Source organism: Nomascus leucogenys, chromosome 12 (assembly GCF_006542625.1).
Source record: "Nomascus leucogenys isolate Asia chromosome 12, Asia_NLE_v1, whole genome shotgun sequence".
In the NCBI taxonomy this organism is placed as follows: Eukaryota; Metazoa; Chordata; class Mammalia; order Primates; family Hylobatidae; genus Nomascus; species Nomascus leucogenys.
The window spans coordinates 66992963-67009044 of NC_044392.1; the positions used below are offsets into that span (position 1 = coordinate 66992963).

General features: G+C 39.9%; 1 protein-coding gene across 9 annotated transcripts in view; it reads left to right on the forward strand.

Annotated features, from left to right (window-relative positions):
• The window catches only part of CLCC1 (chloride channel CLIC like 1), a 32702-nt gene extending 18253 nt beyond the window's left edge, over window positions 1–14449 (forward strand). For 8 of the 9 annotated variants that reach the window (XM_030824939.1, XM_030824941.1, XM_030824940.1 and 5 more), the window contains 8 exons: window positions 3145–3366; window positions 3587–3727; window positions 5700–5793; window positions 7039–7136; window positions 7400–7546; window positions 9653–9994; window positions 12120–12437; window positions 14251–14449. In XM_030824939.1, coding sequence (XP_030680799.1) covers window positions 3145–3366; window positions 3587–3727; window positions 5700–5793; window positions 7039–7136; window positions 7400–7546; window positions 9653–9994; window positions 12120–12392 — 1317 coding nt within the window. In that variant the 3' untranslated portion in view covers window positions 12393–12437; window positions 14251–14449. Of the gene's footprint in view, window positions 1–3144; window positions 3367–3586; window positions 3728–5699; window positions 5794–7038; window positions 7137–7399; window positions 7547–9652; window positions 9995–12119; window positions 12443–14250 lie in introns of all 9 variants that reach the window. The other variant, XR_004032704.1, reaches the window with a different exon arrangement.
• The last annotated feature ends 1633 nt before the right edge of the window (window positions 14450–16082 follow it).

Consider the following 16082-nt stretch of genomic DNA (forward strand, 5'->3'; position numbering starts at 1 on the left):
ATTATTGTTAAAATTTCCTTTTTTTTTTTGAGACAGAGTCTTGCTCTATTGTCCAGGCCGAAGTGCCGTGGTGCAATCTTGGCTCACTACAACCTCTGCCTCCCGGGTTCCAGCAATTCTCCCTGACTCAGCCTCCCGAGTAGCTGGATCACAGGCACCTGCCATGATGCCTGGCTAATTTTTGTATTTTTAGTAGAGATGGGGTTTTGCCATGTTGTTCAAGCTGGTCTTAAACTCCTGACCTCAGGTGATCCGCTTGCCTTGGCCTCCCAAAGTGCTGGGATTACAGGTGTAAGCCACCACGCCCGGCCAAAATTTCTGTTTTTAAGAAGTCACTGTTTTCATTTTGGGAAGTGAAAACTTCCCAGACTTAATGCATTAATTTAGTTTTAATTCACTTACCAAAGTGAAAACATCAAGAAAACATAAATTTAATAACTTACAACATTTAGAAAGCTCATTTAAAAGCTCATAGACTTTTTTTTTCCTATTGTGTGTGCCACCAGAATTAAATCTGATTTAGAGTCAGAGACTAGCCTTTGGTCTTGATCTGGCCATTAGCCCCACCTACCAGAAGTGGTCACAGGCAGATCCCTGAAAATGAAAGGCCCTTGCATCAGCACAGTGTAGGCTGGCAAAACTTGCCATATACTCCATCTTCCTGGTACAGTAAGAAGTGACCAAAAGAAAAAGGAATGTTAGATGAATAACAACGCCACCTTATTCTGGAATTGTAGAAGCAGATGTGTTCTCATACGTATACTCTGTAATTTGAGTCTTACAGCTATGTACAGGGTGGAACAGAACCTAGATAAGGAAACAGATGGAACGAAAAATACTTAAGATGGAAATGCTGGAAAATATTTAGTTTCTAATTTTTTTTTTTTTTTTTTTGAGACAGAGTCTTGCTCTGTCGCCCAGGCTGGAGTGCAGTGGCGCAATCTCGGCTCACTGCAAGCTCCGCCTCCCGGATTTACACCATTCTCCTGCCTCAGCCTCCCAAGTAGTTGGGACTACAGGCACCTGCCACCAAGCCCGGCTAATTTTTTGTATTTTCAGTAGAGACGGGGTTTCAGCCTGTTAGCCAGGATGGTCTCAATCTCCTGACCTCGTGATCTGCCCGCCTCGGCCTCCCAAAGTGCTGGGATTATAAGCATGAGCCACTGCGCCCGGCCACGTCTGGCTAATATTTTTGTATTTTCAGCAGAGACAGGATTTCACCATGTTGGCCAGGCTGGTCTCAAACTCCTGACCTCAAGTGATGTGACCGCCTCAGCCTCCCAAGGTACTGGGATTACAGGTGTGAGCCACCATGTCCCACCTTGTATTTACTGTTTATAAAAGAAAAAGAGATTTTATTTGTATCAACTGGCTAATTAATGCAAAATTTGTTTACAGTGATTTTGCTAAGCTGAACTCACACTAATAAAAGTAGTTATAAATATGTATTTTATGGAAACCCATTATTTTGTTGCCCTTTGGGATCCTTCTTATTTTTCTTGTTTGCACTAATACAGATTTTAGGCTGTCTGAAAACTGTCAGCAAATGAAAAGTCATGCAGTGAATCATAAAATGAAGATGCACAGTTGATCCTCATTCTTCACAGATTCCGTATTTATGAATTGACCTCATTAAGTCTGTGTAACCCCAAAGTCAATAATCGAGGTGTTTTGTGGTTACTCTGGGACACTGTGAAGAGTGGTAAAAAATTTGGGTTGCCTGTTGCACGCATTCCCAGCTGAGATGGAACAAGGCAATCAAAACTGCTTTCTTGTTTCAGCTCTCATACTGCAAACAAGTGTCTTTTTTTGTGGTCTATTTAGTGGTATATTTTTTCATGCTTTTTTGAGGGGAGAGGGGTGATTTTTAAATTTTTATTTATTTTGAGACCAATCATTAAACAGCATGATTTCGTTGTTTAAAATGGCCCCTCTGATGTAGTGCTGAGCTGAGGTCTAGCGTTTCTAAGTGCAAGAAGGCCATGATGTGCTTACAGAGAAAAGGAAAAGGTGTGTATTAGATAGGCTTCAGTCAAGCGTAAGGTATAGGACAGTTGTCCATGTGTTCAATGTTAATGAATGAACTATATGTATATTAAATAAGGTGTCCTTAAACAGGAATGTACAGAAACACATAAAACAAGGTTATGTATTGATCAATTGATAAAAATGTTATGACAGGTTTGCAAGAACCAAACCCTATATTTATTATAGGAGTAATGGTTCAGTACTTGCTAATTGGTGTTTGAGGTGACTTTATAGAAGATAACTACTGCGAGGCCGGGTGCGGTGGCTCACGCCTGTAATCCCAGCACTTTGGGAGGCCATGGTGGGCGGATCACGAGGTCAGGAGATCGAGACCATCCTGGCTAATGCAGTGAAACACCATCTCTACTAAAAATAGAAAAAATTAGCCGGGTGTAGTGGTAGGCATCTGTAGTCCCAGCTACACAGGAGGCTGAGGCAGGAGAATGGCATGAACCCAGGAGGTGGAGCTTGCAGTGAGCCGAGATTATGCCACTGCACTCCAGCCTGGGCGACAGAGCGAGACTCCGTCTCAAAAAAAAAAAAAAAAACTACTGCAAATAGCAAGAATCAACTGTATTTTAGTGAAATTTACAGTATCATTTTTGCATAGAGTTCTAGAATTTTTAAATGTTTTTCACGTGTATTATCTTTGGTTTTCATGTTGGCCTGTGAAGACAGGTGGATATTATTATTATTATTTTTTTTAGACAGGGTCTTACTCTGTCTCCCATGCTGGAGTGCAGTGGTGTGCTCATAGCTTACTGCAGCCTCGAATCCGGGGCACAGACAATTCTTCTGCCTCAGCCTCCTGAGTAGGCAGGAGCCAGGTGCAAACCACTGCACACAGCTAGTTGTTAGAATTTTTTGTAGAGATGGGGTCTCGCTTTGTTGCCCAGGCTGGTCTTGAAGTCCTGGTTTCAAGCTATCCTCCCACCTTGGCCTGTCAAAGTGCTAGGATTGTAGGTGTGAGCTACTTCGCCCAGGCTATTATTCTTATACGTATGAAATACTGCAAACTAATATTTAGTTCCAAATTGGCTTTTGTCTTAAAATGGTTCACCAAGTAGTAATAAAATTCTCTTTCTATTGTTTGTTTTTTTGGTAAATGTAATTTAGCCTGATGAAAACAAAGGCGATATGCATTATGATGCTGAGATTATCCTTAAAAGAGAAACTTTGTTAGAAATACAGAAGTTTCTCAATGGAGAAGACTGGAAACCAGGTGCCTTGGATGATGCACTAAGTGATATTTTAATTAATTTTAAGTTTCATGATTTTGAAACATGGAAGTGGCGATTCGAAGATTCCTTTGGAGTGGATCCATATAATGTGTTAATGGTAAGATGGGATGAGGGCAAGGGCAACATCATTAAATTTCCTTTTTAAAATACTTTCCAAACTCTACCATAATTATGTTAAGAATCTGTACTAGGTCACTCATGCCATATTGATGAACAAGCCGCAGAATTGTAGAAATGATTTTATGCTTTTGAGTCCAGTTCTTTTTAGCTGCCCTGAGTGTTTTTGGTGGCTGATTTCTGCTTCTCTCTGTTTTAAGGTACTTCTTTGTCTGCTCTGCATCGTGGTTTTAGTGGCTACCGAGCTGTGGACATACGTACGTTGGTACACTCAGTTGAGACGTGTTTTAATCATCAGCTTTCTGTTCAGTTTGGGATGGAATTGGATGTATTTATATAAGGTATTACATGGATGGAGGGTTTTACAATTTTAACACATTTATTCACAATGAAAGAAGACTCTAATCCATTGAGAGCAATCTTGCCTTAGATGTGGGTTGGAGGCAGTGATTAGAGGTGGCCCACGCTGGGGAGAAATTAAATGGACATTTCTTAGCTGTTTTTTGATTCCTTGACCAGTTAGTGGGTTAAAAAGTTCAGTCCTAATTTTCATAACCCGGTTACTGTTAACATTTGGGCATCTAAGTCAGAATAAAGCCAGGTGGGTTGGGCGTGGTGGCTAATGCCTGTAATCTCAGCACTTTGGGAGGCTGAGGTGGGCAGATCACTTGGTCAGGAGGTCAAGACTAGGCTGGCCAACATGGCGAAACCCTGTCTCTACTAAAAATAAAAAAATTAGCCAGGGCTGGTGGCGTGTGCCTGTAGTCCCAGCTACTCAGCAGACTGAGGCAGGAGAATTGCTTGAACCTGGGAGGTTGCAGTGAGCCGAGATCGCGCCGCTGCACTCCAGCCTGGACCACGGAGTGAGGTCCGTCTCAAAAACAAGGAAGAAAAAAAAAAAGAATAAAGCTAGGTGGATATATTTAAAAATTATCATGTAGGTAATTTAGGGTATGTCATTCTATTCTTTGCTAGAAATGATACCAAAATATTACTTTTTAAAAATTAGGTTATTTTTTGAATAAGTGGTATGTTCATGGCAGAGAATTTAGAAAAGACAGATACAAAGAAATTAATTTTTAAAATCACCTATAATTTCATCACCTAGAGAAAATCTGTCAGTAGTTTGAGGTATTTCTTTCTAGATTTTTCTAGATTTTAATGATCTTTCAAAGTTGGGATCATACTGTATATAGAAATTGGAAAGGACCACTACTGTTCCCATCAACATAGCATAATCATTGAAAGAAAATTTTAGATCTTTCTAGCAGAGTGAGTCAAGTAGCCAAGTATTTTCAATGATTTCATCTGGTTAAAGCATTGTGACATTTCCTTAACCTTTTTCTCTAAGTATTATAGTACCTAGAACTAATTATTTACAAATTAAACATAGATTCTATGTGCAAGGAAAGTTGCTTGAGTATTGTCACCTCAGTGATTGTATATTGGTCATTGTGCTGGAAATTATCCAGTGCAAAATAGGATATCATCAACTATAAAAGAAAGTAAGAAGTAGTCATTTAATTTGTATGGCTAGAACTAATTGTTGTTGTTGTTGCTGCTGTTGTTTTTGAGACAGTCTCACTCTGTCCCCCAGGCTGGAGTGCAGTAGTGAAATCTCGGCTCAGTGCGACATCCGCCTCCTGGGTTCAAGCAATTCTCCTGCCCCAGCCTCCCGAGTATCTGGGACTACAGGCCTGTGCCATCACGCCCGGCTGAACTAATTTTTAAAAACTGTATTTTTAGTAAAGTTTTCCTTTTTCATTATAATTACTTACAGAGAAGGCACTTGTAGTTAGTACTTTATGCTTGCTTGTTGCATTAAGGCTGTACTTTTCCATGAACTGGAAATAGCTACTCTTTACAAATAATATGTTTTCCTATAATCCTAGCACTTTGGGAGGCTGAGGTGGGCAGATCACTTGAGGTCAGGAGTTCAAGACCAGCCTGGCCAACATGATGAAACCCTGTCTCTACTAAAAATACAAAAATTAGCTGGGTGTGGTGGCGGGCACCTTTAATCCCAGCTACTCGGGAAGCTGAGGCAGGAGAATCGCTTGAACCCGGGAGGTGGTGGTTGCAGTGAGCCGAGATTGTGCCACTGCACACCAGCCTGGGCGACAGAGCGAGACTCCGTCTCAGGAAAAAAGAGAAAAAATAGTAATAATAATATGTACTTTTTTTAATTAAAACTTTTATAACAGTCTGGTTTGGATGAATGGTAAAGACACTCTTTGAATGAAGGTATTTTGGATGTGTAGGCCTAACCTTCATTGGTAACGGCCTCTCCTGGTTCCCTTTGGTGTTGGTCAGCTAGCCTTTGCACAGCATCAGGCTGAAGTCGCCAAGATGGAGCCATTAAACAATGTGTGTGCCGAGAAGATGGACTGGACTGGAAGTATCTGGGGTAAGGTGTTTGTGCACTTGCCCTTATTTTGAATAGAAATTCTGAGAATGAGAGAACATAGAACAAAGAGAATGATAAAAAACAGAGGAGGCTTTCCATGACTGAATCTTTAATATCAGAAGAACATGCAAGAAGCATTTTAGGTTTAAAACCAGTGACTTTTTGTGCTCATCTAAAATCACAGGGAAGGAATAGAAGTTGTGTCTATGTTGGCTCTGATATTATCTGTCTTCCTTCATAAGACTGTGTGAAGGATCCTATGCTCGCTTTTGTTCATCTCGTCCTTTGCACAGTGTCTGGCATATTCTCAATAGAAGTTTATTAAACAAGTGAGTGAATGTATATGTGAATTAATATCCATCTTAAATTTAATGGCCTTATATTGACTTGTGAAATTTTATGTTGTAGCTTTACTTTTTTTTAACTACGGGAAAAATTAGTTTTTTTATTCTTTCACATTTTATAAACATTCTCATGAATGTTCACTACCTTTGGTTGTATGTATCTAGCAATGGAGGTGGTTTAATAATGTTCCAAGGCATTTTATAAATGCAAGTCCATGACTGACACAGAATCTGCAGATGGGTTCCAGAATAAATGTTTCCTAAAAAGTTGAGGGAACTAAACCAATTCAGCCTTGCCTCCTGGCTTCAGTGGACAGTGAAATGCCTTCTCTAGCTCAGGCTAGTTTCCCAACGTATTTAAGCCTGATTTGGAAAAATTAGAACTAATATTCTACTTTATTTTGTAAACTCCATAAAGAACTGACTTTTAAATTAAAAATTTACTGAGGTAATTGTGGATTCACTTAGTAAGAAATACTAGAGAGAGTCCGTGTACCCTTTCCCCATTTTTCACCAATGGTAACATCTTGCACAGCTTTAATAGTACAATATCAGAGCCAGGATATTGACTTTGATACAATCCACTAGTCTTATTTCGACTTCACATTTTACCTGTACTCATTTGTGTTTGTGAAGCATTGCTTTTAAAGTGTTTACCTTTTAGACATTTTTATAAAATACAATTTTGTATCTGCATAAAACATGTATAATTTGAATGGCGTTTTAGAACATGATTTTGGACATAAGATGAAAAATTTAAAAATCAGCATTACAAGGAGTCTACTTAAAACTTAAGATAAAACTGATTGGTGGGTGGTCAGGGAAGGTCAAAACCAAAGTAATGGGAATGAAATGCAACATTAAAAGAAATGATCAGTGTTTTGTCTGTTTCTCTAAACAGAATGGTTTAGAAGTTCATGGACCTATAAGGATGACCCATGCCAAAAATACTATGAGCTCTTACTAGTCAACCCTATTTGGTTGGTCCCACCAACAAAGGTATAGCATATATTTTGTAATAATTTACTTAAAGTAAGTCAGAAATCCCTTGTATTTTAAAGAAATTTAGTGTTTGAGTCATTTTGCTAATAAGCCTTTGTCCAAGAAAAAATACTTTTGCACAGTGATTTTCACATTAAAAATGGCACAACAGCATTTTAATTTATGTAACATACTTTCAGCATCAGTACACAATGAATTTTGATGCATTCTGTACCTTAGTCCTGTGAGGAGAAAATTAAGTTGCTTTTCTCTCGTTTTAGGCACTTGCAGTTACATTCACCACATTTGTAACGGAGCCATTGAAGCACATTGGAAAAGGAACTGGGGAATTTATTAAAGCACTCATGAAGGAAATTCCAGCGCTGCTTCATCTTCCAGTGCTGATAATTATGGCATTAGCCATCCTGGTTAGTATTAATATATTAGCACTGTCGGGCCAGGTGTGGTGGCTCATGCCCGTAATCCCAGCACTTTGGGAGGCCTAGGCGGGCAGATCACGAGGTCAGGAGATCGAGACCATCCTGGCTAACACGGTAAAACCCCGTCTGTACTAAAAAAAATACAAAAAATTAGCCGGGTGTGGTGGCAGGCACCTGTAGTCCCAGCTACTCGGGAGGCTGAGGCAGGAGAATGAGGTGAACCTGGGAGGCGGAGCTTTCAGTGAGCCAAGATCGCACCACTGCATTCCAGCCTGGGCGACAGAGACTCTGTCTCAAAAAAAAAAAAAAAAAAAAAAAAAAAAATATATATATATATATATATATATATATGTATATGTACTGTCAGTATTTAGCAAGATTTATATTAAGTCAGTATTAATATTAGTAATACTGGTTAGTATTAAATATTAGCACTGTCAATATTTAGCAAGATTTATAGAAAAAAGGCAATGCTAAAATTACTGGGCTTCTTTGATGTTATAAATCAGGCTAAGTCACGCTTAATGAGGTGATTTTTAAGTGATACAGATTTTTTTCCTCCCTTCTGCCCCTCTAAATGATACAGATATATTATACTTGTATATTTTTATAATCAAGAAAGTAGTTCTCTAGTTTGATTGCATATGTTGTAGCAGTGATTTAGAATAATAACCTCTTTTTAAATGTGTTCTTTAACCTTGGTAAATACATAACAGGAAATAGGAAGTTGATTACTGTCTCCGAGAAAGGGGGCCTTCTTATTTCTAGTCTGAGTTTTTGCAGCAGTGAGAAGGGAAGAGCATTGAGTTTGACACAGAACCAGAAAGGGATGTGGAAGAATATGGGTATGCCAAGAAAGAGTTTGGGGATCCAGGATCAGACATTAAGAAGAAATATTACTCGTCATCCATCCATGGTCTGTTCAGCGTTTTTTATTATTGATTTTTTAGCTATTACCCAAGTAAAGCGGCTGTCGCATAAAACAAAAAGAACTCAGATGTGCCAAGGGAAATTCTCTTCCCTAAGGATACAAGATTCACTGTCTCTGTTCACTTTGAAATCGTTTCTTTTTTGGTTTTGTTTTTTGGCTTGTGATTACAGGATTATGTGGTTGATGGGTATTTGTTAGGTGACATTAGTTCTATAGTCATAGTTTAGTCTCTGAAACTGAAATTATCAGCAGAGTCTTCACCATCTGTTTTTGTTTCATGTGCTCCCTAAGGAAAGTTATGCTCTTTGACTTTTGCTGCTTCTGTCTTCAAATAGTAGTGTTTGAAAAACTAGTGCAGAAATTTTCAAAGTTTCTGTTCTCAGGACCTCTTTGCAGTCTTAAAAATTGAAGCCCACAGACAGCTCTTACTTAAGGTGATTTTATTTATTGATACTTACATATTAGGAGTTAAATTTAAAACATGAGTACTGTACACGCAAGCACGCATCCCCTGAGTCTGAGTGAGGCTGTCACTCTAGCATCTGGAACGCTCCGTTGTACACTCAGGAGGGACAGTGAAAAAGACAAATAATAATGTCTTCGTATTATGAAGTTTTGATCTCATAGATCTCCTGAAAGTCTCAGACATCCCCCCGGGGGTCCCTGGGCCACACTGTAAGGAACTGCTGCCTACTTTTTCCCATGGAATGTGAATCAAAACCTGTTGAATTTTAGTTGTAACTTAAGCCTAGTTTATATTTGTAAAAAGAAAATATACAGGAGATTGTTTACATAATGATATACAACTTTAAATATTTTCAGCATTTACCTTATGTGATGGGCATGAATCTAGAAACACGAATAATTATCAGACTAGAACCTTCTAATTTAAATATCTACGCTTCAGCCTGCCATTGTTATAGTTCAATCAAAATGTGTCTAGCTGATTAAAATGTCTACTAATTTATTAAGTTTTATTGGCCACTCTGGCCTTGTATTAAAGAGGTCTCTAAAGAAAAAAAGTCAAATTAACATGTTTATGTCTATAAATGCCACAAGTAAGTTAAATTACATAACTTTGTTAGCACTCTGAATAAAATGCCTCATAACTTTTGTAAGTTAGCCATTGAGTCCTCAGGAAAATGTATTTCTTTTCCTTACAGAGTTTCTGCTATGGTGCTGGAAAATCAGTTCATGTGCTGAGACATATAGGCGGTCCTGAGAGAGAACCTCCCCAGGCACTTCGGCCACGGGATAGAAGACGGCAGGAGGAAATTGATTATAGACCTGATGGTGGAGCAGGTGATGCAGATTTCCATTATAGGGGCCAAACCGGCCTCATTGAGCAAGGCCCTTATGCCAAAACGTATGAGGGTAGAAGAGAGATTTTGAGAGAGAGAGATGTTGACTTGAGATTTCAGACTGGCAACAAGAGCCCTGAAGTGCTCCGGGCATTTGATGTACCAGACGCAGAGGCACGAGAGCATCCCACGGTGGTACCCAGTGTAAGTCAGCAACTCTTTTATTCTGCTGTCCCTTCATTACTGGTTCTAAATGCTTCTGGAAGAGTTCTGATTGTTTTTACTCTTTTACCCCTCACCCTTAATTATATCATGAGTGATATAGTCACTCACTCTCTCCCCTTTCTGGTCAAAAGTTAGTTCAGCTTCCTCAGAAGAAATAAAATTAGATTTAACTTTTATGTAAAACACAATTTAACAGTAGTTTGTTAGAGCAGATGGTAATTCATATGAACCTTCATGGGAAGCCAGCATATGAGCATGACAGAAATTTCTATCTTTGAAGAGATCAGAGAGGAGGCATCACTGAAGGCCCAGAGCTCTAGGGAAGGTGCAGTAGAGCCCTAAAGGATTAGCTGGATGGAAGAGTGGGCTGGGGCCAGGGATCAAAAACAATGCTTCCCCAAATCTTCGGTGTCATTGGCTGGCTAGACTATACTTTTTACCTGTAGAACGGTGAGAAGTTTTTCACCATTATCAGTCTCTTAAAGGAACATTTCCATTTCTGTTTGAGAGAGGAATTTGTATTGTCATTTGAAATGTTTAAGTTGCAGCTGTTAAACCTTTGAAATAGTTATGAGCATAATAGAATCTGGGAAATTATAGAATCCCTTCCCATAGTTTCATATAAAAATAAACATATCTACATGTATCTAGAAAACCTTAAGATGGACCAGGTGCGGTGGCTCACGCCTGTAATCTCAGCACTTTGGGAGGCCAAGGCAGGTGGATCACTGGAGGTCTGCAGTTCAAGACTAGCCTGGCCAACATGGTAAAACCCCATCTCTACTAAAAATACAAAAAAATTAGCCAGGCATGATGTGGTGTGCACCTGTAATCCCAGCTACTTGGGAGGCTGAGACAGGAGAATTGCTTGATTCCAGGGGGCGGAGGTTGCAGTGAGCCGAGATCGTGCCATTGCACTCCAGCCTGGGTGACAGAGTGAGACACCGTGTCCAAAAAAAAAAAAAGACCTTAAGATGGTCCTTCCAGCTTTTATAGTTAATAATTACCTGTCGCCTATCTCAGAAGTCTTCCAGTGACTTCCTGTCTCACTTGAGGGGAAAGCCAGTAGCACAATGGCCTAGAAGCCTCCTTGGTTTCCCCTTCCCCCACATCCACTACCTCTCTGGTCACCTCTTCTCCCTCCATGCTCACTCTACTTCAGCCACAAGGGATCCTGACTGTTCCTTGAACTGAGAGCCTTTGTACCTGCTGTTCATTCTCTCTACAGTATTCATTTATATATCATATGGTTACTTTCTTCAGGCCTTTACTCATTTTTATTATTTTTGGAGACAAGGTCTCACTCTGTGGTCAAGGCTGGGGTGCAGCGATCATAGCTCATTGCAGCCTCAAAATCCTGGGCTCAACCGATTCTTTTGCCTCAGCCTTCCAAGTAACTAGGACTATAGGCATATACCACCATGCCTGGCTAATATTTTTTGTTGTGTAGAGATGGGGTCTTGCTGTTACCCAGGCTGGTCTCAAACTCCTGGCCTCAAGCAGTCTTCTCACCTTGGCCTCCCAAAGTTATGGGATTACAGGTGTGAGCCACCATGCCTAGCCATATCACTTTTTCAGACCACCCTAATTTAAACTGTAATTTGACCCTACCAGCCCACCCACATTCAGCACTCATCTCTTCTCTGCTTTTTTTACATAGCCTCTTTAATTCAACATATATATACTTGTGTGATTTTCTTCTAACCTAAATATAAGTTCCAGTGAGAACAGTTTTATGTATTTTGTTCCTGCTGTATCCCTAACACCTAGAACTTAATATATGCTCAAGAAATATTTGTCAAATGAATTATTCTCACCAGGCAAGAGAAGTTAACAATACTGATGACCAATTCTCTTGACCCCTTCTAAGCTGGGCCACTAGACCACCCAGTATGCCCTAAGCGTTCCCACTCCTCCGTGGGAGTACTGTGGAGTTTGGTGAGGTATAATAACATTTATATAATTATAACCCAGCACTGGACCCTGGATTTGAAAGAGTTTGGAGCTTGCTACGATGGATTTGGGTGGGAACTTTTTAGATATGTTTGATTACTAAGACTTCACATTACATTAAACAGTTAAAATGTAATTTTGTACTTTATAGCATAAATCATCCGTTTTGGATACAAAGCCCAAGGAAATAGGTGGAATCCTGGGGGAAGGCACACCAAAAGAAAGCAGTACTGAAAGCAGCCAGTCTGCCAAGCCTGTCTCTGGCCAAGACACATCAGGGAATACAGAAGGTTCACCCGCAGCGGAAAAGACCCAGCTCAAGTCTGAAGCCATGGGCAGCCCAGACCAAGGCAGCACATACAGCCCCGCAGGAGGTGTGCCTGGACCACGTGGACAGGATCCGGTCAGCAGCCCCTGTGGCTAGAGGAACATCAGCACAAACGACAGCCTCAAGTCTCCTTCGAGCTTTGTAAAGTATACTCTTCACTCTCTTTCTCTTCTCTGCAAGTATTCTGATTACTACAAAGGTGCCAACTTCAACATTCACATTTTTACTGACAATTAGAATTAACAAACACATGTTATGTATGTAAAAGCTTTTAATTTCCTCTTCTCTTTGATATTTACATCCCATAAAGTAAGAAGTGTTTATTTTAAGATGAACAGATGACAGGCATCACTGATTCTGGATAGTTAAGGAGGCCAGTTTGAATTGGGGACATTGAAAAAGAAATTTTATTGTTACAGGCACTTACAGAACCCACTAACCAATTTACGTTGCCTAGTGGATTCCACTAGAGTTAAGGCCACCCACTTGATGCCTCCAGCATCTTCATGCAGCCATGGAGTATCGTTACCAGGATCAGTCTGACGCCTCAGCTTATCTCTACGTAGGCTGCCCACAGGTCATTGTGGCTTTGTAGTTTCATCTTTTCCACAGCTATTACTACGCCTGCATCCTTATTGTCCCTTTTACTTTATGTTTACTTAGAGAAAACTGAAGACTGCCAGGGCAATTTAGATAACATAGCTTGTTATATTGGTAATCTGATTTACAGAGTCAGTTGACTGAAAATGACTTTATTCTTTTCCCCCACCAATTGAAGTGCATGGGCTTTTTATAAGACCTATTTTTTATGTTACTCAGAATCCTAGCAGTGGAGACTATTAGATATTACCATATCTTAATTTATATTGTAGCAAATCATACTGTCTTGTCCATAGGAAGTTTGCATTTTTAGAGATCTATACACAGAGAATACCATGATGAGGAAGAAGAGAGTTGGGTGTCTTCCTTAACTGCAGACAGGACATCAGTCAGCACTTTACATTAGTCTTTCTGATTATCAAAAGCATTCCTCATTTTAAACTTTTTAAAAAGCAATGCATAAATTTTGTACCTGTCCTTCGCAGACTTCACAGACATCAGGTGTCCTTTGTTTTAACCATATTCACACTACAAGTTATGTTCAACTGCTTACTAAAAATGATACCAGTCAGGAATAAAGTCTTTAAATTTTCATGCAGATATTTATATCCCAAGCATTTGCTTTTTGATTTTAATATGAAATGCAGAATACACATTTTTGGATCCAGGAAGTGTTACTTACGTGCCTGTAATAATTTAATTTTAGGCCAGGCGCAGTGGCTCATGCCTACAATCCTAGCACTTTGGGAGGTTGAGGGAGGATGATCGCTTAAGCTCAGGAGTTCAAGGCTGTGTACTAAAAATAAAACTAGCCAGGCATGGTGGTACACGCCTGTAGTCCCAGCTACTTGGAGGGCTCAGGCAAGAGGATCGCGAGGTGGCAGTGAGTTATGATCGAGCCACTGTACTCCAGCCTGGGTGACAGAGCAAGACCTTGTCTCAGAATTATACATGTTAATATATTCTAATTTAATATTGCAAACATCCTTAGAATTTCATCAGAAAGGTTTTTTTCTAAGAAGTGCAAAAGGATTTTAGGATTTTTAACACAGAGGACATGTAACAAATGAATCCTGACAGACACCTGCAGTTTAGAGTAAATTTGTGAACATCCATGCGTATAAAGTGTCCTCTCAGGACAAGACGTGTTCACACTGACTTGGGGAATATGCCCCCAAGGTGAGAGCTGTCTTTTGAACTGTGATCTGACTCTGAAAAGTAGTGAATGCCCCAGGTGATTGATAGACTGTAACTGTGAGTGGAATTAATGCTGCTTGCATGCCTTTTAATCCAAAAACAAATTCTTTTAAAAAATTTTTAAATAAAATTTCACCTTTGTATTCTTTCATTACAGATATCCATTTGGGGATGAAGTCTACTTTGACAGCTAGCAAGGCAACGTGCAACTGCTGTTGAATGACGACAGCAATTCAGGGAAGACTTAAATATGAAAGCAAATTGAACACATCAGGGCCAGTTTATTATCAGAAAAGAGATAAGGCTTGTTTATTGACTAGCCAATATGTCATTAAAATTAAGGTTTATATTGTGAAGCTTTTTTAAAATTTAATTTTTTTTTTTTTTTTTTTGAGAGTTTTGCTCTGTCACCCAGGCTGGAGTGAGGTGGTACAATCTCGGCTCACTGCAACCTCCACCTCCCAGGTTCAAGTGGTTCTCCTGCCTCAGCCTCCCGAGTAGCTAGGATTACTGATGTGCGTCACCATGCCTGGCTAATTTTTGTATCTTTAGTAGAGATGGGGTTTCACCATGTTGGTCAGGCTGGTCTCGCACTCCTGACCTCAAGTGGCCTCCCAAAGTGCTGGGATTACAGGTGTGAGCCATTGTGCCCAGCCTATATAGCGTAAAGCTTTTAGGAAAATCAGAACAGGGTAGATAGCTGTTAAAAACAATGTTTAAATGGAATAATGTTGAATGTTTACAGGCTGTAAGAACTATTGTATACACAAAATAAACCTTTTACATTGTGGTTTGGTATACTGTCTTAACTGAATTTTCTTATAAGAACCCAATGAAACTTACCTGAGTTTTTAAAATGCTAGCCAGGACATCATACCTTATAGTATACATGAAACATAATGTAATCCAGGTTTTAATTTAGTACTTTTTTTTTTTTAGCTGAGCACTTAATTCCAGATTATGACTCTAAAAAACATTGGCCATTTAGAGAAATAGTTCTATTTGCCCATCCAAATCACCTGAATGACTTTTTGAAAGAATAGGGGTCCACATCCCCAGATCCCATCCCAGCTGTGCACAATCAGAAGCAAGCAGAGTGGAACAAGTTGGCAACTTGTTCCAAGCATGGGCTTTTGCAGCCTGTGATCCAGTGTTACTCCAGGCCCCGGTCTGTCCCATACTTGTCTTTTGCTACAGTTACTTTGTTATCATCCCCTTGTAAACTGCCTTCAGTATCTGGGATAAGGAAGACAAAGCTTAATGACAACTAAACCCCTAGCTGGCATCTTTCATACTTAATTTTTGTGAGTTTTCATCTGTTTTCTATTTATGTGTCCTAGGTTCTTGACCCAACCACATGGGTTTTTTTTTGTTTTTATATTAGAACTTAGAAAAGTTTGTTTTACAGCAGTATTATGGAACAGAAGAGACCATTTTAAATAATTTTTTTAAACAGCCCAAAACACACAAAAGATATTTGTTTTCTAGAGACAGGGTCTTGCTCTGTCACCCAGGCTAGAGTGCAGTGGCACGATCATAGCTCAGTGCAGCCTCCACCTCCTGGGCTCAAGTGGTCCTCCTGCCTCAGCCTCTTAAGTAGTTGGGACTACAGGTGTGTGCCAGCATGCTTGCTATTTTTCTTTTCTTTTTTTTTTTTTTTGAGACAGAGTCTTGCTTTGTCACCCAGGCTGGAGTCCAGTGGCTTGGTCTCGGCTCACCTCAATCTCTGCCTCCCAGGGGTTCAAGTGATTCTCCTGCCTCAGCCTCCCAAGTAGCTGAAACTACGGGCGCATGCCACCGTGCCCAGCTAATTTTTGTATTTTTAGTAGAGACAGGGTTTCACCATGTTGGCCAGGCTGGTCTCAAACTCCTGACCTCAAGTGATCCACCTGCTTCAGCCTCCCAAAGTGCTGGGATTACAGGCGTGAGCCACTGTGCCTGGCTGCTGATTTATTTTTCGTAGACACGGGGGTCTTACTATGTTGCCCA